The sequence below is a fragment of the Podarcis vaucheri genome (genome assembly GCF_965113315.1).
Source record: "Podarcis vaucheri genome assembly, chromosome: 8".
In the NCBI taxonomy this organism is placed as follows: domain Eukaryota; kingdom Metazoa; phylum Chordata; class Lepidosauria; order Squamata; family Lacertidae; genus Podarcis; species Podarcis vaucheri.
The window spans coordinates 64464746-64489450 of NC_138766.1; the positions used below are offsets into that span (position 1 = coordinate 64464746).

The following is a 24705-nucleotide window of genomic DNA, read 5'->3' on the forward strand; positions in this document are numbered from 1 at the left end:
TATATACCAAACTACATTTTAATTGGCAGCTTAATTTGCTGGAACTTTTTTTTTAAAAAAATGGTATTTGTTAGTATAACTGCTAGAGCTATTTATCCCCAATGCTCTTTGCTTCTGTTTTTGGATGAGATATTGAAACTTGAATTTTTGTAGCCATAAATCTTTTCTAAACTTGTTATATTGTACCAATGATTTCAGGCCTTTTTCTGAGGGAAGGGAGGGTATTGCACCTTTTTATGCTTAGAATTCTCAATTTCAACTAGCCTGAATGCAAGTGAGCTACCTGAATGCTACCTGCATTCAATATATTTCTATGTCACAATGAATAAATATGCACAGCATTTACCATAACACATAGCTAGGCCAGTGTGATAGTACTGTATTATATAAGTTGAGGGGTCACCATATTTGAGTTTAACTTTAAATGAGTATATTTTCCTATTTTATATCTGATAACTAAATTATGGTAGTTGTGTGGTAAACTTAATTGCTTTGACAGATGGAATCTTAATGGTGCTCCATCTGATTGAAGTAGATATATATATATATATATATATTTAAAGAGACGGCTTTATTATCCCTTCTTTCAATACAACAATGGCTTAATGTTAGACACTGTTTCTGCAGGATGAAACAGAGATTATATGGGTATTAAAATGTATAACCTTTTCTATCCAAAACCTTCATTGGTAGAATCCACATCACTGTAAACCTGACAGATGGGTAGCTCTTGCGTTTTACTTTTAAAAAACTGAATACATCTTATTCTCGTTCTAGACTGAAATGAGTAATGTGTAATTCTGGTGGGGTCCAAAGTAGAAAATAGTGGGCAAAGATAATATGAATGGGAAGTATTTTAAACGTTAAGTAAATGTTCTGCTCTGTGAATATGTAAGTTATAGTATAAAGATTCTTCCTCCCCATTTATTCCCCTTAAAATAGTTTACAATTGGTAGATCTATATATATATAAAAAGATATATATATATATATATCCAAAATCCACCTAAATCTGCTTTATTAGCGCATACTACTCACTTAATGCTTAAACTGGACCTGGCTTTACATTCTTAATGTATTTTACTTATTCTCTTGAAACTGAATCTCCTTTTGCTACTTAAATCATTTATGTATATCTGGTAAATTATGACCAAATTTGTTGTTAGATTGCATACAGTAAATTGAAATATACACTTGGTACACTACAGAATTGTTGTGCTTTTTGTTCGGGTTATATTTTTTGGACAAAATTTTACAGTAGACATATTTAAACTTATGTTGGCCTCAGATTAATTATTTGGATCTTTGGTCAAGTCTTTTACTAGCGTGTCTCAAAATGTTGTCTTATGTTTTTGCTTGTTTCAAAATACGCTGTCTCTTTAACATTGTCAGGATCATTTTATTGGAATAAGCATCCAAAACCTAAGTATCTCAGACCTCTATGCTAGAATCTATAATTCTCTTGGTCAAGTGAAATGTTAATCAAAAAGTCATTTAGAATATGTCTGATCATTTGACTTCTGAAAAAAGGTTTTCTTACTACTTTTATAAACCAGTGCAGCAGTTCTCCTCACACTTCTTGTTTTGAAGTCAATTTTAATTTAATTTAATTTAATTGTCTGGAAAGTGATTATACGTTTAGAGTAAGGTACAAATCCTCCAAATACTTTTGGCTTTGTATTTAACATGGTTTAACAATAGACAAGCTAAACACCTTTCAGTCATGTATGTCATTAGCACTTTTTGTTAGAGAAGTTTGTGTATCCTGAAATTCTATGCGTGTGCTTAAAACATAACCTAATGGCCACTTTTTCTAAAATTTCTATGCTCTTGTACATGGTGTTACACTCAAGTCTTGTATTTCTTTGTCCATGATTATAAGCCATTTGAAGAAAATTTCTGATGGCCACTGAATGGTGGGTACATATATACAATTCTTGTTTGTGCTGTTGAAAGATCCTGTGTAGAATATAGTCTAGAACTAGCATTGCTAAAGGGTGCCATCCATGCTTCCTTCCCCTCAGTGCAGTTACCGTATTTTTCGCTCTATAACACGCACCTGACCATAACACGCACATCGTTTTTAGAGGAGGAAAACAAGAAAAAAATATTCTGAATGAAACAGTGGACGTATCATTTTTGTGCTTCATGCTGTGGCCACAGACATGTGATCTGATGGTGAATTTGGGGTGACCCAATGCAAAAATCCTGAGAATCCCTGTAACCACTTTTTTGCACCATTGCAGCCCCAGGCATGATTTTTGGGGGGCAGGCTGTAGCCATGGACATGCTATGTGCTCTGATGGTGAATTTTGGCTGACCCAATGCAAAGATCCTGAGGATCCATGTGGATCCATGCTTTGTAACCACGTTTTTGCACCATTGCAGCCCCAGGCAACAGTGGGTGCGTGATTTGGGGGGGGGCAGGCTGTAGCCATGGACATGCTGTGTGCTCTGATGGTGAATTTGGGGTGACCCAATGCAAAGATCCTGAGGATCCATGTGGATCCATGCTTTGTAACCACATTTTAAGTGGGGAGGGAAGAAAAAACACAGAAGGCTAAGAATGCAGGAGAGGGCTATAACGTGAGGAAAGGAAGGCAAAAGTCCACCCACCCAAGCCAGCCAGCGCTCTCTCTCTCTCTCTCCCTCCCATCTGCATGTTTTCCGGCTGCCTGATATTTATTTTTTTTAATTGCCTTGACAGAAGAAAGCATTTTAACTGCATTAAGAACTATTTAGCAGCGAAACCTAAGCTTTGCCATCCCTTAAGAGGTACAGACACTGTAATCTTCCAGATCGCATGAATTTACAGGCAAAACACTGTTTAAGGATTTCATCCTTTTAAATTGAAGAAAGCATATTTGAATGCTGTGTGTCCCCAAAAACAAAAAGCAGGAAGTCAAATCAGAATTTTAAGCCGAACCTGTAATCTCTCTTCCCTTCACAAACATTGTTCCCTCCGGAGCAGGGAGAGGATAGAAGGACGGACGCTCTGCTTTCCTCTCTTCTTGCCTGGAGGGGAGGGGCTTTCCCTGCTCTTTGTTCCGCTTCAGCAAACACAGCAAGGAAACAGAGCGGGTGGGCAGTAAGACCCTGAGGCAGAATGCAGGAAAGCTGCCACTTCCTCTTCTTGCCTGGAGGGGAGGGGCTTTCCCTGCTCTTTGTTCCGTTTCAGCAATCTGAAGCCCGATTTGATTTTTGTCTGATTTTTCGGCTCCAGGGACCACACATTCGCTCCATAACACGCACAGACATTTCCCCTTCCTTTTCAGGAGAAAAAATCTGCGTGTTATAGAGCGAAAAATACGGTATATGTTAGCACATGCCACATAACCAAAGGCCTGGTTAAAACTAACCCTCTGCAGCTTCTCTAGAAAATGAAAGAATTTGATTCAGCGTATAGATTAATTCCATTGAGTACCCTGACGAAATCTACCCTCTCCAGAGTCATTTGAAATTTGCAGAAGAGTTAGTGTCCCAAGAGCTGCAACTCCCCTTTACCCCATTTTACATGTTTTCCAGGAACTATTATGTGAAGACAACTTGGATATATAACTTTTTGCTTTCTCCCTCTAGAGCAGGGTGTCATTAATTTATCAACTGCTGTCCCTTTGTCTAAGGCAATTCAGTGTGGAATCATAATCTGGATGAAGAGGGTTTCTAATTTTACAATGGTAATGGAAGTTCTTACTGCCAATAAGGATACAATGCAGATTTCCATTTGTTCACTTAGGACTGAATTCATAAAACATTTCCTGTCCACTTGTTGAATGTTGGTCACTGAATAACCCAAAGGGCTTTAAAAAATACCTTGATGCCATTCTCTGATTAGCTGAGGATATGCTAATAACTACTTTCTTTTTAGACTGCGACTGAGGTCTATTTTTATTCATATCTGAATATTATCTTTGTAAGAATATGGCCTAAACAAAATTTATCAAGTGGCACAACATGCAGCTTTTCAATTTGAGCAAATCTTCTACAAATATGAGTTAAAGTAACAGCAGAAAAGAATGACTGCTTCCCAGAGTTAGCTCATTGATGCTCTGTTTGCTGTTAATATATTGGAGAATTCTTTCCATTTTTCTTTCTGCAGAATAGATGCCGTATCGACTTGAGATTGCAAACTGTTGAGGTCACAGGACAAGCTGTTAACATGGCTGTGCAGAAAACTGAATTCCTTTTCCTTTTCAGCAATCTGGATAATCGGAAAAGACATGTTAATTTTGAAACAGCAATAAAACTCTGCTCAAAAATCAGTCTTCATCTTTGACTACTGACTGCATATATAAATATAAAATGGTTGATGAGCATTTGACTCACTGAAAAGTTTGCTTTTGCAAAAACAACATCATGCAGTAGTTCTAGCCCATAAGGTGGTGGTGGGGGATGTTTACAGTCTTGCACTACACAATCATCTATATTGAGTGGTCAGTCCAAATGTAGTTCTTCCTAAAGTGTTCCGGGTAAGTAATTGGTGACACATGCCTTCCTCTCCACTAAGTATCTTGTCACTTACTACAATGTGGCACCTTAAACACAACACCAATTTGTGGCATACAATGTATCTGAAGAAGATTGCTCTCGCCTTTGAAAACTTACGCTACAATAAATGTGTTCCTTTTTAAAACACTACCAGAGTGGTTGCTGACCAACATAGTTATAACTCTGGAATTTATTGCCATTGTTGTAGTTACGGAATTCAGATTTTCTTTTGGGGTGGGAGAGAACTTGCCAACAATGGAGTTAGTAATTTGGACATATCTCCAAAGAACTTTTAGCCTCCCAACAACTTTGTGACATAAGGGTGTGAACCAGGGAGGAAAGAGACTTGTGTCAGACTTCTCATATTGAGCAGAATTGTAGAGTTGGAAAGGACAATGAGGCACTTATCTAGTCCAATCCCCTGCAGTGCAGAAGCCCAATGTGGGGCTAGAAGCCATCACCCTGGTGTTAAGGGTCTCATGCTCTACTGTATAATGACATAGGTCTGGATTCCTTGCAAACGAGGCCAGTAAGACTAACCTAGGGAAAATGAGCCTTAACAGTCAATTCACAAAGGTAAATCTCTATTCTTTATCAAGGAATGCTGAATTCTGTGACTATAAATTATGCCAATTAAATTTTATCTGGATTTTCCTAATCATGGGGAGTGGAAAAGTTAGGTACAGCACTGACGTTGATACCTCTGACACCTGGATGTCCTGTTGATTATCTGGTTTCTGAGTTTTAACCAAGTGTTGCTTACATTCTTCAAAACTGGTTCAGTTTGCAGGTCCATGTATTGCAGCATTGTTTCCCATAGTGGTGTACCAGATACCTTTGGGAAGCCCGCAGCATAACATCATTGTTATGGTTTACTATATGTACTGCTCCCAGTGGTTTGACTTCACCCCCAAAGGTGCACCCCTCCATTGTCTCCCAAGACATACTGATGCCAACAACTAGATATATTGGGCACTTTTCACAGTTAAGTGTCTCAGGGCAACTTACAGAATATTACAACTAAATAAAAAAGCAATAAAACAAGTCCTAAAGTGCTTATGCAAGGTATATATAAAAAGAATAAATACCATCCAACCCACTTAAAAGGATCAGCCATAAAAGGATGAGCCACAATGTTACCTGCCAAATTAATGGCCAAAGGCCTGGCTAAATAATGTTTTTGCCTGGTGGCTTTAAAGTAGACAGCCATGTTGCCTGGGAGAGTATTCCAGAAGTGGGAAGCCACCATTGGAATGACCACTTCTGTCGCATGAAGGCTTCTCCCAAGTCTTTCCCAATATCTGGTACTGAGTGGCATCCTTTCTGTGGAACCTCCAGGCTCAAAGAACCATCATGACTAAGTGGCTATTATAAACTTGATGTGATTCCTTGACAAACCATTTTGGGGCCAGAGAGATATATGAAAAGATGGCCACATTTTGCATGTTTTCTGTTGAACAGCCATTTGAGGGGTGTTGGGCTTTCTCTGAGTAAGGAAATACATACGCCTTTGTCTCCACTAAAGATAGTGAAGGGGAGCTAAAACTTTTGTGAGAGCTGAGAGAGTTCTGCAAATAACAGGTTCTCTCAGTTGCCATTGATAGGGAGATCAAAACCTGTAAGTAGAAATGAAGTAAGACAGCTCCTTCGAAAGCAGACTTCTCCTACTCAATATGCTGATATATTGGAGTTTAGTTCAAGGGAGAAGGTGCAGTTCCCATTAGGGTTGTAAGGGACAGAGTGTGCTGTGGCAGTGCAGGAATGGCAAGTCCTACAACTCTACTGCCTCCACTTTCATCCTCTCTCCCAGCCTTGATAACTAGTGGCTCAACCGCAGTCCCTCTGGCCTTAAGATGCTGCTGGTACATGCCAGGTTGGCCAATGGAAAGGTGATAAACCAACTAACGTAATCCTGGAAGACTTTGCCAAACCTATGGTTAACTGATCTGGTGGGATGAAGTGATCAGTGTAAGATCTCATTGATGTGGTCAGGTGCAGCTGAGAGCGGGGGAGTCAGAGTGGCTTCGGCCTGTGACAGTACAGTGGTGCCTCGCAAGACGAAAAGAATCCGTTCTGTGATTCTCTTCGTCTAGCGGTTTTTTCGTCTTGTGAAGCAAGCCCATTGACAGATTAGCAGCTTTTAGCGGCTTTTAGCGGCTTATCTGCTGATCGGATCAGCTGATAAGTGGCTTAGCGGCTTAGAAAAAGGGGGGAGGGGAAAAACCAGCAGGAACTCGCAAGACATTGTCATCTTGCAAAGCAAGCCCATAGGAAATTCGTTTTGAGAAGCACCTCCAAAACGGAAAACTCTTTCGTCTAGCGAGTTTTCCGTCTTGCGAGGCATTCGTCATGCGGGGCACCACTGTATGGGTAAACCTTTTGCTCCTCCAGGTGTCCCATCAGCGCTAGCAAACAGCCAACAGGCAGCGATAATGGAAGTTTTTGTTCAGCAACATCTGGAAGGCCACAGGTTGCCCACATCCGTGAGATAGCTGTCGCTAGAGCATGAGACTTGTCATTTCAGGGTTGTTGGTTCAAGCCCCCTGTTGGGGAAAAAGATTTGGTCCTGTCCAACTCTACAGTTCTATGATTCTTTCGGGTCCATAAGAATTCCACTACCCTTGTCAGATGCCCTGTGCCAACATTCAGTTTTGAACCTGGGATTGGGGGCCCTAGATAGGATGGGGATTTTCTTGGCGTACTGTCCATGCTACTATCAAGTTTCCCTGCCCAAACTGATGGGCATGGTCTTTGAGGTGGTGGTGGTGGTGAGGACTTCCAAGGCTTTAGTCTTGGGACTTGGAACATACATGCTGAGGCTGCCTTGTCCTGTATGGCATAAGATGAATACCACACACCTCTCAATATATAGACCAGCGCATGCATCGGGACATGAACTGAACTTTTATCTTCTGTACTGGTTTAGGGGACAATTATGGGAGGAGCTAGAAACGGCTCAGCAGTCACAGATTATCTGAAAATTTGACCTATTAGGCACTCCTAGCCCTTGCAGGGATTTAGATGGGTTTCCTGCAGTTTAGCTGGTAGTTCTACTGAGGCCTGACCTCTGGGAATGGTGAGGTGACCCAGGTGATCAACAATCACTCCTAAGTATATTCACCCAAATTGTAGTGGCGCCTTGTTCTGAGCAGCTGAGGGATATGAAGCAATTGGGTTGACAACCAGAGCACAGGTGGCAAAAAATAAAAAAGGGTGATTAAGCTCAGGTAAGAAACTTACTCTGTGATGGTGGCAAAGATATCTTACTTCCTGGCCACCAGGAAAGCCAGCAGAGGTTTTTCTGAGGGGTGAGAAGCCTGCTTTCTAGGCTTGTGGCATCAGCTAGAACCAGCAAAAGGCCAGCTGTGACCAATTGGCATAACATTTGGTAGGCAAGATCACTTGCATTCATTCTGACTTGGATGCCATACTTTTGATAGAGAAGGAGTTAAAGTGGTTGGAGCCCTTTCAGTACAGCGCGTCCCCATCCCCCTATTTTTAAATAGGTCCTCAAAACCTGCATTTAATTGATGCTGGTTTTATATGGCTGAAGTAAGTTGTCCTGGCAAGTGCACAAATACAAATGCAGTGCTTTAATAACAGCAGCAAGCCGTGACTTGGCAAGTTCTTCTCTTGCTCCTTTGCTTGCACACAGTCTCACAATTTGGTAAATGTCCTCCAAAGTGAATAAATTACAGCAGCTTCCTAACAAGCACTCACACCTGGAGGTTGTTACATTATCAGTAGGCTGGGAGAATCCTTGATAAAGTCACATGTCAGCTCCTTGCCTCTCCTCCACAATGAGATCGTTTTTGTCCTTTTATTTTCCACTTCCACCAAAGGTTCACTTACATTTTGCAACTGTAAGTATAAATTACATTAATATCCTATGGCTTTTTAAATGTGTGGGGGCGGTGGTTATTGGTTTGTTTTTGTTTTATGTATTGGGGTTTTTTTCATTTTCTGTTGTGAACCACCCAGGGATCTTCAGATGAAGGGCAGTATACAAATTTAATATATAAAAATAATGATGATGTTGGCAAATTCTATACTCAAAGCAAGGAGAGCTCTCACATGTCTCGTCTGCCTGCTAGTTTTATATTCCACACTTCAGTTTTAACTCTCACCTATATTTTTATTTAGAATGTACCTAATGCTGATATATAGCACTGTTTCACACGGGTGTGGCCAAGTGGGGGGGGGGGCAAGGAGCAGCTGCTCCCCATCAAGTAAAACAATAGAAATAACTAACTGGCCAATCATGTTGGTTCTGTCCCCCCAACAAAAGTCTGGGGGGCCCCCTACGCCCATGCTGTTTTATATTTTTATTTTGTAAATTGCTTTGAAAAGTTTGATACCTTCTTTAAAGGTGGTATACAAATGTGGATTTTTTAAAGGGACATAATAGATACTCTCCCTACCCCTGATATAATGCAGTTGCAATGGTATCGATAGTAGCTTTCCTTCCCTGGCAAAAAAAGCAGTTGGGTGGGAGATTTTGTCAGGAGTGCAGCAGAGAAAGGGTTATTAAACACTCTGTGATGCACCACAGTCTCAATTCTGATTCTGCACCCCCCCCCCCGGCCAGCTGCTAGGAAATACAATCACACGCCTCACAAAATGGTCTCAGTTGTGGCCTGAGGTCAATGGCCATTCCCATATTTTGTGCCAGTGCATGTGTTGCATGAAGAATTAGATGGAGGTGGAAGCTCACTTGTACTGGGAGTGCAGGCTAAAAAATAAACGTTGTTTGAGAAGTGCACAGATAAACTTACCTCTTTATGCAAGTGAGCAATGTGCTCTACCAAATGAGTCTTTTCTCTTTGCAGCTTGGAATTTTCCAGTTGAACTTTGCCACGTCTCTTTTCTAAATCTATTAGCTGCGACTGAAGCAGCTGCCCATTCTGATCCATAAATTTCCTTTCTTGCTGGAGGTGAAGTACCTATTTACCAATGGCTTCTATTAGCATTGATTAATGTCTAGGCATTGCTCTAATTTTAATTCCCCCTGACCTGATAACTCACTGTAGCATCACAGGCTTCCTGTGCATGGGATTAAGCAAGTGTGTTTAGAAGAGAGCTGGGGCTACTGCTATAATGCCAACCTTTTACTTAGCAATGGGGTGTTCTTTCAGGCTATTGTAACATTAGGACAGTTGCTTTTCTCTTAGGGTTGTACTCAACTAAGTTTTACTTGGAGTAGATCCATGGAAACCAATGAACCTAAGTCATAACCATTAATTTCAATGAGTCTACTCTGAGTAGGGTTAACAGCGGATACAATCTTTAGTTTTGGAATATACAGCCCATTTAACTATGTAACCATTACTTAGTATGTAGAACCAATGAGCTGACCAGATACTCAGTTGCTCTAGAGCAGGGGTCTGCAACCTTTAAGACAAAAAGAGCCACTTGGACCCGTTTCCGAAAAAACAACAACAACTGGGAGCCGCAAAAACATTGCAACATTTAAAACAAATATAACACTGCATATATTGTTTCTGGCCTTAATGCTATATATACAGGATGGTGCAGTCAGCTGTCAATCTCAAGAAAAAAGGACAAATTAATAGCTAATTAAAATATTTAATTTACAACCAGGTAACCAGGTTCTGGGACGCGGGTGGCGCTGTGGGCTAAAGCCTCAGCGCCTAGGGCTTGCCGATCGAAAGGTCGGCGGTTCGAATCCCCGCGGCGGGGTGCGCTCCCGCTGCTCGGTCCCAGCGCCTGCCAACCTAGCAGTTCGAAAGCACCCCCGGGGGCAAGTAGATAAATAGGTACCGCTTACCAGCGGGAAGGTAAACGGCGTTCCATGTGCGGCTCTGGCTCGCCAGAGCAGCGTTGTCACGCTGGCCACGTGACCCGGAAGTGTCTCCGGACAGCGCTGGCCCCCGGCCAATAGATGTGAGATGGGCGCACAAACCCCAGAGTCTGGCAAGACTGGCCCGTTCGGGCAGGGGTACCTTTACCTTTACCTTTAACCAGGTTAATGGGACTTTTGCTCCTGAACCTCAGTGCTCAGAGTCTGCACATCAGGGCTGTAAGACGTCACCTTCATTTTCACACAGGCTTGCAAGCTGTCATCTGTGAGGCGTGATCGGTGTTTGTTTTTAATATAGTTCATGTTGGAGAAGACCTGCTCACATACATATGTGGAAGAGACCACGAGGGCCATCGAGTCCAACCCCCTGCCAAGCAGGAAACACCATCAGAGCACTCCTGACATATGGTTGTCAAGCCTCTGCTTAAAGACCTCCAAAGAAGGAGACTCCACCACACTCCTTGGCAGCAATTCACCATACTTTCACCTGCTTAAGTTTAAGAAGGGGCTTCAAGCAACTAAAAAGGGGCTTCAGGCAACTAACTCCACGTGGAATTCCACGCGACCGCGACTGCATAATCAATGCCACAAAATGCCAAAGAAAATTAACCAGGGCCCCAGTGAACCATAAATCATAATCAGTGCCTGATGTAAATAATAATTAATAATGAGGGCCCAATGTCATCCTCGTCATTATAAAAATAATCCCTCTCTTCGTGCCGCCCAGCCTCCCAAGAAAAAACCCCCACTTCAAACGGTCACAAAGCACAAATTCCACGCGACCGCGACTTGCTATGCCCAATAATCAATGCCCCAAAATGCCATAGAAAATTAATCAGGGCCCCAGTGTACCATAAATCATAATCAGTGCCTGATGTAAATAATAATTAATGAGGCATTCGTCATTATAAAAATACCGTATTTTTCGCCCCATAGGAAGCTCCGTCCCATAGGACGCACCTAGTTTTTTTGGGGGGAAATAAAGGGAAAAAAATTTCCCTTTATTTCCCCCAAAAAAACAGGTCGGGGAAACCGAACCAGGTCGAGGAACAGCGGGATGGCGGCGCTGCGCCTCCCTGCTGTCCCCCGAGCTTGTGGGGCTGGCCGATGTCTGCCCCGCGCGAGGGGCGCTCTGCATCAGGGCGCCCCCCCTGCGGGGCGGCAGGCTGCTATCCGCAGCGTGGGGAGCCTTGCCGGGAACTCCGGCAAGGCTCCCCACGCTGCGGATGTCTGCCTGGCGAGGGGGGCGCTCTGCTTTAGGGTGCCCCGCCGGCCGGGCGGCAGGCTGCCATCCGCAGCGTGGGGATGTCTGCCTGGCGAGGGGGGCGCTCTGCTTTAGGGCGCCCCGCCGGCCGGGCGGCAGGCTGCCATCCGCAGCGTGGGGAGCCTTGCCGGGAAGTCAGGCAAGGCTCCCCATGCTGCGGATGTCTGCCTGGCGAGGGGAGGAGGCGAGGGGCGGAGGCGAGGGGCGGAGGTGAGCAGCCTGCCGCCCCTCGCCTCCGCTCCCCGCCTCCTCCCCTCGCCACCGCCCCTCGCCTCCTCCCCTCGCCTCTGCCCCTCGCCTCCTCCCCTCGCCACTGCCCCGGAGCCGCAGCAAAGGCTTTAAAGAGCCGCATGCGGCTCCGGAGCCGCAGGTTGCCGACCCCCGCTCTAGAGGGATAAGTGCATGTGGTCTGAAGCACTGTTTTCATGCATCTCCCCTTCTCCTTAAATTACCTTTATGTAGTTAATGCAGGAAACATGCTAGGCACTGTTTGGAAATTAAGATGATGTTTTACAACCTAAAGCGCACCTTCTGTGATGAGGCATTTTGGGCCACTTGCCTCTTGGTAGAAATCTGCATGGGATTTCAAGAACCAGGTTCCTTACCCAGCAAGGCAAAAGCAGGTGTTGCCAATCTATAGTCAGTCACCAGATTTACTAGTGCACAACGCTCTCTAGTAAGACTGCATCATCACCATCACTGTGAGATTTCTTGCCTGTCCTTCACCAGAGAGTCCCAGGCGGGGTTACAACAATTTAGAAAAACAGTTTTAAAAACTGTGGCAGTAAGCCGGTGACTGTGTAGATACACAAAATTATATTTAAAAGGAGCAAAGTGGCCCTTTGGGATAAAAGGGAAATGACTGGTGCTGGATTCATTGCAAATTTTGTGTCAGATCAACACCATGAGCACGAAGTTTGATCCCTGGACAATATTTGGACAAATATTGTTCTAAATTGCTGCATCCAACACAATTCTATTTGGAAAGTTGCTGTTATATCGATAGTCAGGTCCTTTCTTTTCACCTTCAAAAATGTGTGAAGTGCTCTAATTGCAGCAAGCTTTACATTCTACCAATGCAGGTGACTTAAAATATATATGAGTGCAGAGACCTTCTCCTGGACCTTGGAAACTCTCTGTCTTTCGTTCTGTAGTTGTGTCTTCAAGTAGGTAAGCTCCCTCTCTAATTGCCATTCTCTGTCTCTCCCTGATGCTAGCTCAAACGCTCTTCTTGAATGGGAGGTGCTCTCATCCTCTCTCAGCTGTTTCTCCTATAGCATTGATATGAGTTAAGAGTGTACATTAGCCAAAACAGTCATGCAGGTAATAAACGAGGGACATGGTACACATCCTTTTGCCTGCTATTTCTCTCCCACCTTACAGGATTGCTTCGGTAAACATGTCACATTCTTGTTTCTTTTCCTAGCCTCAAAGACCTACTGATTCCTTAAAGCTAAGAGTGCGCCGCATCACACTGGTGAATATAGAACAGCTCCATGGGCAGAGTGCAGAAATAGCTTTCCTTATAGTCTAACCCTGGGGTGGGGAGCCTGTGCCCCTCCAGATCTGTGACTACAACTCCCATCTGGCTGTTGGCCATGCTGCCTAGGACTGTTGGGAGTTAAGGGTTCAACGACATCTGGAGGACTATAGGTGCCTGCCAGGGTTCCAGTCTAAAGGAGCTGCAAGCTCTTTAAGGCTAGAGTGCCACCCATGCAGGGGCATAATGCTTTATAGTAATGCCACAGGGGCTCCATTTTGCCATCTCCTGTGAGAAGGGGGAAGAGCATGCTGTGTACAAAACAGATGCAGTTTGCTGTTGTTCAGTTCAGGGCAATTGTTAACCTCTCAGCGGCAAATTTCATGCCTGTGTAAATTGGTACAATCTGAAGATATATGGGACATATCATTTTGGGTGTTTTATGCTGTAGTTGCATGTTATGGGAGAAGTCCAATGCTATCTGCTTTTAGCACTTACCAGTCTGGGCATACTTATGCCCTGTCTTTGGGAGTTGCAATAGGTTCTCTGGTTCTGCAGTATAAACTCATTGATCTGTTGATATAGAGACTTTGCATTCAAGAGGACTACAGCCATGCAACTGCTTTGTATATGACCAGCTTTGTCCTGTTTTCTGACATTTTCTCTGCTGCTGTGCAAGCAAGTTATCTGCTTCACTGCCATTGCAGAAGCATTGATTAGTTGCCAGGTCATGCTCTAGCCAACTTGTTGAAATATTTCTTTGCTATGAGAGAGAGCACAGAGTTCTGCTGCTATTTACAGCTACTTGGCCATAATAAGATGTATACCAGGCACCCCCAACCTTCAGCCCTCCAGATGTTTTGGACTACAATTCCCATCATCCCTGACCACTGGTCCTGTTAGCTAGGGATCATGGGAATTGTAGGCCAAAACATCTGGAGGGCTGCAGGTCGGGGATGCCTGATGTATAGTAAGGGAAAGCTGCTACAATGCCAATCTTGGGCCATGGCAGAAATCCAGGTATAGGCTGCACTGGCCATGGGACTTGTACATCATGTTCAATGAGCTACTGCCTTGTTCTGGTTGTTTAGCTTCTGTAGTGAATGCATTCTAGCAAAACTATTCGCATCTATTTTATTTGTTTTTGATCTGTGCCTTCCCCACCCAACCAAAAACAACAACATAAAAAGCTAATATTGAAAATCTTGTTAGCTTTTCAAATCTTTTTCTAGATAGAAATTGAAGACCAAGAACTAACACATTGGATACTAGAAAAATACTTACTCTGCTCAGCTGCCTAGTCGCTTTCAGCACTTGAGCTTGTAAGAGGCCATTTTCCCTTGTCAGATGCCCACAATCTTCTGACATCTTGTCACGTAAATATTTGTCCTCATCAGCTGAAAGCTCTTTTTCCTTGAGGACTTGCCTTAATTTTTCACTCTCCTCACTAAATGCACATAATTATAAATATTGGTTCATATGGGGTATTCTCAATACAATATATTTTTAAAAATTATATATGACAATCTTATAATGCCCTTCGTGAAGACAAATCTGGGGAGTTGTATGGCCATTTCATGCACACCAGAACTGTAAGCAAAGTCTGCTTGTACTAAACAAAAATTGCTAGCCATTCATAGCTGTAGATTATTACGAACTTTAGGGGAAATCCCACCCTTCAGTTTAGTAGATCTTCAACATCTAGTCCTCCGATATATTAGCCAAAAGTTCTAATGGTTCACCATCTCAAGGACATTGGTAAATCCTGCAAAGATGAACCACTCTTTAATAAGTTGCACAGCACGTTTTCATACACAAGTCATTGGTCACCCAAGTGAGAATTGCAGAGGCTCAATAGTTATGAAAATATTAAAAGACAGGGAGTTGTTGTCTGCCTACCTAAGTTCTTTTGCAATGTGCTGCTGTATGGACTGGGAGCCGATAAGTAATTTCTCCTCTAGTTGATGAAGTAATGCCTGCAGCTGTAGGCATTCTGATCTGCTTTCTGTGAGTTTTTGTTCTGTTGCTTGGTGCTTCTGAATCTGCAGCTGAAGCTGAATAAAGCAGACTGTGAAAGCAAACGCTGAACATTCTCTGCCCCCACCATGTTTTATTACTCTGATCATTAGAATTAATTACTACTTCTAGTGAGAAAAAGGTTCAAATACAGAAGGGTTTTCTAAGTGATCTGGTTATAGTACAATAAATTCACAGTTGCTACCCACTGGTTACACAGCGTTGAGATGACTTCTTCCAAGCAACACGCTGGTAACTGGGATATTGCATTTTCCTAGCACTGGATTTGCTTATTTTGTGCTTTAAAGGTAAAGGTAAAGGGACCCCTGACTGTTAGGTCCAGTCATGACTGACTCTGGGGTTGCGGCACTCATCTCGCTTTACTGGCCGAGGGAGCCGGCGTACAGCTTCTGGGTCATGTGGCCAGCATGACTAAGCCGCTTCTGGCGAACCAGAGCAGCGCACAGAAATGCTGTTTACCTTCCCGCCGGAGCAGTACCTATTTATCTACTTGCACTTTGACATACTTTTGAACTGCTAGGTTAGGCAGGAGCTGGGACCGAGCAATGGGAGGTCACCCCGTTGCAGGGATTCGAACCGCCAACCTTCTGAATGGCAAGTCCTAGGCTCAGTGGTTTAACCCACAGCGCCACCCGTGTCCCCCATCTTGTGCCTTGGAAGCATGCAATTCTTCATTAGCTTCCTGCTGGAGTGACAGGTAACAACTTGCAGCCTTGGATGTGGTTGCACATCTCTCCCTCCACACCAAAAGTCTCCTCCAGTGGGTCTTGGATGAGCAGAAGTTGAGCTGCATCTTGACCTGCATTAGCAACATACTTGAAAAGCTCTTTGCTTATGGGGATTTAGTGCACCTATTGACTAGTTGATGTGATGTGCCATTATAGTGATGGCACATAGGTATGTCCCCCTCTATGCTTGCAGTAATTTTGAGCTGTTGGAATAAAAATAATGAGGATGCAGCTCTTCTGCTACATCAGTACAGTGCTCATCTGGCATTAATTTAGCGCTTTTGTTATGTGCAAGCTAAAAAGGTATATGAAAAAGCCCTTGAAGTGAATAAGGCTTTCAGAATACGGTTTGAGTGAGATCCAGCAATAGTACAAACAGGGGCCTGCTGGCATGACAACAGGGCGGCTTCGGCTTGCTCTCCCCACCCCCCAGCACACCCACAAAACCTGCCCCAAAGGGCAGGAGGACTCTCTGAAGCAGAATTTGGGGGGGGACATAGGGGACTGCAGTGAGGAGGAGAGAAACTGAAATACCCATTGAACAAGTAAATTCCTTTTGTCCCAGTTGATGGACATCACTGGACGCCACTTTGCGTTGGAGTTTGTGGTAAAGAAAACAGGATGTGTTCTGGGGTGTCACTTGATTTAGCTGGGTCCAGTGTTTTATCTCTTGATCATTCAGATGAGGAGGAGGAGTTTGGACTTGATATCCTGCCTTTCACTCCCCTTAAGGAGTCTCAAAGCAGTCAATCTCCTTTCCCTTCCTCCCCCACAACAAACACTCTGTGTGGTGAGTGAGGCTGAGAGACTTCAGAGAGAAGTGTGACTAGCCCAAGGTCACCCAGCAGCTGCATGTAGAGGAGCGGAGATGCGAACCCAGTTCACCAGACTATGAGTCCACCCCTCTTAACCACTACACTATGCTGGCTTAACAGCTTAATGTGGCAGCAATTCCTCATATCCAGAACATTTATGAAAGATGGGTTTATTATGAAGTTAGAATAGCTCACCTGAGATTCCAAAAGATGGGCCTCATGCTCTTTTTCCTTCACTGAATTTGCAGTGAGCTGTATGTTTCTCTGAATTTTTAGCAGTTCTTCTGCCTTGTGTGAAATATTCTGAGTGGAGATGTCAGCCAGTTGCTTCAGCTTTGTAGCATCCTCTATTAAGGCCATCTTTTCTTTAGCATTTGCATCTGCAGGAAATTATCAGGTTCACTCCAGCATTTAAAATCTTTACTATCTTCCCATAAACTTCAGTTTCTTTTTGCAGATAACTTTTCAGGTGATGTATGTTTTAAAAGACATCCAGATATTCCTAAGGTAGTTTTTCTAAGAACCATGCTCAGCGGGGTATGTCCCATTTTGCCACTTGAGGTGAAACAGGAAGTGCTCCCTTGCCTTGTCACTGCTGCCACCACCTATCTCCTCCTGCTACTGCCACTGCTTGCTCTGCCACTGCAGCACACCCTGCCACAGGCAATTACAGGCAATATTGCACTGATTTTGGCCTCTGGTGGAGATGGACAGGGCAGGGCACCAACAGGTGTTCCATCTAGGGGTTTTCTGCCACCTGAGGCAGCAGTCTCACTCTGCCTAATGGCTAGGCTGGCTCTGTCCATACTAAACAGGAAACATGTCCCTTTGAGCTAAGGGGGGCTTATTTCCAAATAAAGCATGCTTATGATTGGGCTGTGAGATACTCCACAGCTTGGCATATAATGTCAGAACAAGCAGTATTTCAGGTTATGGCAGCTGAAGAAGCTCAGCAAGAAGTTTACAGCCTGATAACAAGGAAGCCATATACAAGTTATGCCTATTCCTACATGCAAAACCTTAAATATTTGTGTAAGCTTTCAATATCCCCTAGTTCTTGAAAGAGAGCTAGGAAGATTTAAACCAGGACTGTAAGTCAGTGTTGGGTCATGTATCAGTTTCATTGTGAAAAAGCGTTGAGGGCAGGGGTAAATTTTGCAAGGGGGCCATATTCTAGAAACTCATTCTGGAGTGAAGTTACCAGTGAAAGAGACAGACATTTGTGCCTTGATCCAGCGCAGGTTGCATGGGGAAAGGATAGTGCCACACTGTGTTGGAAAGCAATGCAGCATCTGCACTCAAGATGTGTACAGTAAGCCTGCAACTTGCACACATTTAACTTGTGCACATACTGTTTTACATGCTTGGCAACTTAAAAGTAAAAATAAAAATGGAAAGGGAGCAGGCAGCCAGCAAATAAGACTTTGTCCATTCCACCTGCCATTTTACCTAATGGATAGTGCTTAAGGTGGATGAACTGAAGATGTATCCATCATTGGTATAGTTGGAAGTTAGCCTCTTCCATAAGAGAAGTATCCTAGCTGTATACAAAAGCCAAGCTAGCATCAGTTCATTATTTATGAATGTATCTTGATTGTAAGAACAACCACTCTTGGAACATTTCATTATTACCCGATAGTATTTGAAGTCGTCTGTATATTGCACGGATTTCAGCTTCAACTATCTTGGTGCTGTTTTCCTTCTGTACAGTTTCTATTTGGGCTGTGTTTATTGCAGTCTCTAGTTCCTTTAAAATATATGCTGTAGGTTAGCATCATGCAAAAACAAATGTGGAAGACAAATGTTGAAGCCAAATAACAAAAAACATATAGTTAAGATATTACAGGCCCTTTCTCCCGGCTATAAAGGGACTCCTGCTGCAGGGAAGCCTCGGACCATCGGCTGGGTGAGGACTGCAGGGCCTGCTCCCTTCCAGGGCCTTTTCCAACTGGCCCAGGGGGCGTGGCCCAGGCCCTTTCTCCCGGCTATAAAGGGACTCCTGCTGCAGGGAAGCCTCGGACCATCGGCTGGGTGAGGACTGCAGGGCCTGCTCCCTTCCAGGGCCTTCTCCAACTGGCCCAGGGGGCGTGGCCCAGGCCCTTATTTGGAACAAACTTTTGGGGAAGCTGGGAAGTGTTCTGCAATTGCTTCCCTGTTCCAATGTGTTTTAAAATGTCCTCAAGCAGTCGGTGGCAATTTAAATTTGTATTTCTTTTTTTCCCCTTTTTTCTCTTGCTGGGGGTGGGTGGGTGTAATGGATATTTGGTTGGGGATTAATTTTAGTGTAATTGTTCTGTTTTTGTTTTCTGTTGTTTTATTGGTTCTGTATAGTTTGTGTTTTGTTTTTAAGGGGTGGGATCAGGGCTGCCTGGGAGTGAGGCCCCAGCCAACACGATGGCTGGGACAAGTTCCACAGGGCGGGAAGCACTGGGACATCCGATCTCGGTGATCATGGGCAGGAGGCGGAGTTACGCTAAGACCAGACCATGTCATTACCGAGGAGGCAGGTTTAGTCGTTGTTTGAAGACTATCCCTGCCTCCGGGTCTGGCCTTGACCAGATGGATACTGGAATCAACAGGGGAAACCCACATAACCTGAAGGTGTTGCTGTGTAATGCCAGGTCAATGGTGAATAAAACCACTGCCATCCACGACCTGATTGTGGATGGAGGATTTGACCTGGCTTGTGTGACAGAGACCTGGTTGAATGAGACAGATGGGCCTGTCCTTGCTGCCGCCTGCCCACCAGGTTTCTCTTACGCACAGCAACCCAGGTCATGTGGGCGGGGAGGGGGGGTTGCAGTGATTTTTAGGAAGTCATTAGTCTGCACCAGGCGTCCTACTGGGAAGACCCAGTTTTCTGAGTGCATGTTCTGGAAGTTGGGCAATAGGGGCAGTACAGGATTCCTTTTGGTGTACCGACCTCCCCGCTGCACCAAGGATTCCCTGTCCGAGCTGCTTCAGGTCGTGGCGGATGTTTTCCTGGAGACACCTAGTTTGGTTGTCCTGGGGGATTTTAACATCCACGCCGACACGACCTTACAAGGGGCCGCTCGGGACTTCGTGGAAAGCATGGCCTCCATGGGGCTGTCCCTGAATAAGTTGGGCCCAACTCATAGTCATGGACATGCCTTAGACCTGGTATTCACCTCTAGCGACGTGGGTGATCTGACACTAAGTAAAAATGAAACCAAAGAAGTGCCATGGTCAGATCACTTCCTGGTGCAACTGGACTTCTCCGCGACCCTTCCCCTCTGCAGGGAGGTGGGACCAATTCGGATGGTCCGCCCCCGCCACTTAATGGATCCAAATGGTTTCCAGAGAGTGTTAGGGGATGCTTTATCCCATGTTGATGGCCTTTCAGCTGACTCCCTGGTGGCCCGCTGGAATGCGGAGTTAACCAGGGCTATCGACTGTCTGGCTCCGAAGCGCCCTCTCCGATTGCATGGAGCCCGGACAGCCCCGTGGTTTTCTTCGGAGCTGAGGGCGATGAAACAATCACTGAGACGGCTAGAGCGTCGGTGGCAGAAAACTCACTCCGAATCTGACCGGACACAGGTTAGAGCTCAACGTCGAGCCTACCAAGTGGCGATAGCGACGGCGAAGAAGACTTTCTTCACCGCCTCTATTGCATCTGCAGAAAATAGTAGCAGGAGACTCTTTCAGGTGGTCCGCAACTTAACGGAACCACCTTTACCATCGGGGCCTTGTAAAGACCCCAAGATCTCCTGCAACGATTTTGCAACGTTTTTTGCAGATAAAATCACTCATATTCGGAAGGAGCTAGACACCACCGTGGGAGCAGGGCTGGGGCGGGAGAGTGCTAGAGCCCTGTCTGGTCAAGTTGCATGGAATCAATTTCAATCCGTTACCCCCGAGGATGTGGACAGGCTGCTTGGACGAGTGAAACCAACCACCTGTCTCCTTGATCCTTGCCCATCCTGGCTTATAAAAGCTAGCCGGGAAGGGCTGGGCGATGGGCTCTGCGGGGTGGTGAATGCTTCCCTCTGTGAGGGAACATTCCCAGATCCGCTGAAAGAGGCGGTCATTAAACCGCTTCTTAAAAAACCATCTTTAGACCCGGCCAGTATGGCCAACTATCGCCCAGTCTCAAATCTTCCATTCTTGGGCAAGGTGATTGAGCGTGTGGTTGCTGAACAACTCCAGGCACGCCTGGAGGATGCGGACCATTTGGATCCCTTCCAATCAGGGTTCAGGCCTCATCATGGGACTGAAACTGCCTTGGTCGCACTGGTTGATGATCTCCGGCGAGCTAGGGACAAAGGTGAGAGTTGTTTCCTAGTTCTGCTGGATCTCTCAGCGGCCTTTGATACAATCGACCATAACATCCTTCTGGACCGTCTAGAGGGGTTGGGAGCTGGGGGCACTGTTATACAGTGGTTTCGCTCCTTTCTCCTGGGCCGTGTTCAGAAAGTGGTGGTGGGGGATGAGTGTTCAGACCCTTGGGCCCTCACTTGTGGGGTGCCTCAGGGTTCCGTCCTCTCCCCCATGCTTTTTAACATCTATATGAAGCCGCTGGGAGAGATCATCAGGGGGTTTGGACTGGGTGTCCATCAATATGCAGATGATACCCAGCTCTACCTTTCTTTCAAATCAGAACCAGTGAAGGCGGTGAAGGTCCTGTGTGAGTGCCTGGAGGCGGTTGGAGGATGGATGGCGGCTAATGGATTGAAGTTGAATCCTGACAAGACAGAAGTACTGTTTTTGGGGGACAGGGGGCGGGCTGGTGTGGAGGACTCCCTGGTCCTGAATGGGGTAACTGTGCCCCTGAAGGACCAGGTGCGTAGCCTGGGAGTCATTTTGGACTCACAGCTGTCCATGGAGGCACAGGTCAATTCTGTATCCAGGGCAGCTGTCTACCAACTCCACCTGGTACGCAGGCTGAGACCCTACCTGCCCGCTGACTGTCTGGCCAGAGTGGTGCATGCTCTAGTTATCTCCCGCTTGGACTACTGCAATGCGCTCTACGTGGGGCTACCTTTGAAGGTGACTCGGAAACTACAACTAATCCAGAATGCGGCAGCTAGACTGGTGACTGGGGGCGGCCGCCGAGACCACATAACACCGGTCTTGAAAGACCTACATTGGCTCCCAGTACGTTTCCGAGCACAATTCAAAGTGTTGGTGTTGACCTTTAAAGCCCTAAACGGCTTCGGCCCAGTATACCTGAAGGAGCGTCTCCACCCCCATCGTTCTGCCCGGACACTGAGGTCCAGCGCCGAGGGCCTTCTGGCGGTTCCCTCATTGCGAGAAGCGAAGCTACAGGGAACCAGGCAGAGGGCCTTTTCGGTGGTGGCGCCCGCCCTGTGGAATGCCCTCCCATCGGATGTCAAGGTGATGGAAAACTACCTGACATTCAGAAAACATCTTAAGGCGGCCCTATTCAGGGAAGCTTTTAATGTATGATATTTTAATGTTTTTTTGGTTTCTGTGGAAGCCGCCCAGAGTGGCTGGGGAAACCCAGCCAGATGGGCGGGGTACAAATAATAAATTATTATTATTATTATTATTATTACAATATCATTTGGGGATCCACAATGAATCTACAAATGTGCATATAATCTAGAGAGCTAGATGCAAAGATTCAGTTCTGCCTTTAATACATTTGTTGTGCTTGTGACTTCCAATCCAGCATATGGATTGCTCTGTCTGGACTGAGGTAATGAAGCTGGAGGTATTTATGTATTTTTAATGAATTTTTATGCACAGTGGTGCTCTGAAAGACTGAGATTGCACGTCAGTGGACAAATGGTACATGTTCAAAGTAGTTCAAATGCTGTTGCGTTGTGCATACTGACTGCACTGAAACTTGCACTGCATCTAATCCATAAGTGAACTTTTAAGTTTCAGTTATGTGATTTCTGATTGTCTCTCCGTCTAGTCAATATCTATTTGTTTTAAATACTGGTAGAAGTATTCTGCATTTTATTCCTAAGAGCCGGCTATGCTGCCTTGCCAAAGTGAAAATGGCTAGGAGCATTTAGAAGGTTTGACTGGAAGATGGGTTATGTTGAGACTGCTAGGTTTATTTTTAATAGGGTATTTGGTCCATAACGGGAGGTTTTAAGCTTACATCTAACACCTCTGTACTGTATACTATTAGTGTACAGTTAATACCTATTCATAAGTGACGTTTCCTATATAGATGCAGTGACTATGCAACTGTGAGAACAAATTTCTGTGAAACAAATGTGAGCCTGACCATGCATCAAAACCAATTACTCTTTGTAGTAAAATGGACTGAAAAAAGACACTGATTCAAAGAACCATGTATGCATGCATGAAGTGCTTCTGTACATGCACGGAGACTTCCCATATCATTTTACTTCCAGCTGGGCAGCACCTCATGCCTTCCTAGATCTCACACTGGAAGGGTCTACATAAAGTGGCTTTCTGGAGGACACAGGGACCTTCTGTAGGAAGGGTGTTTCTGTTAAAGCTGTCCAGGCCTGTAGATTAGCTCCTTGAGTCCCAATGACAGTTGACAGATTACAAATTAACAGTTGTTTACAAATAGAATTCATCCAAAGGCAAGAAAACTTTGGGAGTTACCTTTATTTTTTGCAGCATTTTTTCAGCTTCTCTGGTAACTTGGGGTTGGATGCTTGTAGCCTTTTTAGCCCTCTCCCTAGTTTACGATGGATAATTAAGGAGCATTTGTTTGAGATGTTGGAAGGTCAGTTCATATGTTTTGGAAATACCAATCACATTAACAATCCCGCGCTGTATGCAAATTTGCTATCGGTTTGAGATACCCTCTAATACCCTCTAATAATTTCTGCAGTGCTAATGAATGCACAACAGAAAATAGCTGCTTTCCAATTCAGATTTTAAGAAATTTGAGGAGGGTAGCTGGGGAATGGGTACAATCCTAAAGTAAGCTGCACTGAGCCCAATGGGAGAGTTAAACATATCTCCCACTCTAATCACTCACATAAATGTCTTGCTATTTGCCTAGTTTACTTAACAGGTATTAAAAGTTACATATAACCCTTAGCGAAAGGAGAGTTGGGTATCGTGAAATAGATGTTAGTCATGACATGTGGCCTTGAATAAGTCAACAAAGAGTGACTCATGGGTGTCCTGACTGGTAAAAGCAGGAAACTGCTTTTGTGCCTCAACTAGCATAACTGACATATTTGTGTTAGAAGCCTTTCCTGGCTTGTGCCTACTTTAGCAGGTACATAAAGTGTTAGCCTCAGAATAGCAGACACACATATAAAGGAGTATAGAAGACATAACTACTGACAATAACACTTCATGCATATGATGCACTGGTATATTCCAGGCCTGTTCTGTGCCTAGTTTTCACTAGAGGAGAGGTTCACAAATGGTGGTCTGTGAGCTTCATTCAGCTGGTCCACAGTATGTGGTAGTGGTGCCCTCCCTGTGAAACACCTTCTCTTCAGATGTCAAGGAAGTAAACAACTATCTGACTTTTAGAAGACATCTGAATGCAGCCCTGTATCGGGAAGTTTTCAATGTTTGATGTTTTAGTAAGTTCTGATATATGCTGTGAGCCACCCAGAGTGGCTGGTGAAACCCAGCCAGATGTGCAGGGGTAAAAATAATAAAATTATTATTATGTCTGCATTTAAAAACAGTACATATTTTAAATGTACTGTTAAATGTATTTAAATGTATTTTAGTGCTTCTTTTATACTGCATTTTGCTGCATTACAGTTTGAATTCAAATTATAAAACAATAAAAGAGCTACAATTTTCAAAGGGGGTGAATGGCCAATTCCTCTTCCCAGGGAGCTCTGGAAACTGTAGCTCTGTGAGGGGAACAGGGTTTTCCTAACTACTCGCTGCCCCCTTCACAAGCTACAGTTCCCAGGAATGTGGCATGCTGCTGCTTTGCAGATGGCGCTTGAGAGGTGTGCAAATTTCCAGTCATTCTTTTATTAGGATAATGAAAAAGGTTCCCTGTAGGATAAAGTTAAACATAAAGGAATTGCCTTCTCTCTCCTTTCATGGCTTTCCAGTGGCACTGAAAATAATTCTGGCAGATACATTGTGGCCTGCTCCTGAATAGGCAGACAGAGACCT

The 24705-nt window shown here is 44.5% G+C and overlaps 1 protein-coding gene across 1 annotated transcript; it reads right to left on the bottom strand.

Annotated features, from left to right (window-relative positions):
* Positions 1–4032: 4032 nt before the first annotated feature.
* LOC309539808 (uncharacterized protein) lies at positions 4033–23332 on the bottom strand (the record flags this gene model as incomplete). Its single annotated transcript, XM_082236141.1, has 8 exons — positions 23206–23332; positions 18265–18379; positions 16828–17012; positions 14952–15106; positions 14337–14499; positions 12685–12843; positions 9263–9430; positions 4033–4200 (listed from the first exon to the last, which is right to left on the bottom strand). Exons 1-8 carry the CDS (start codon positions 23221–23223, stop codon positions 4033–4035), a joined length of 1131 nt encoding a protein of 376 aa, XP_082092267.1. The 5' UTR covers positions 23224–23332.
* Between the last annotated feature and the right edge of the window lie 1373 nt (positions 23333–24705).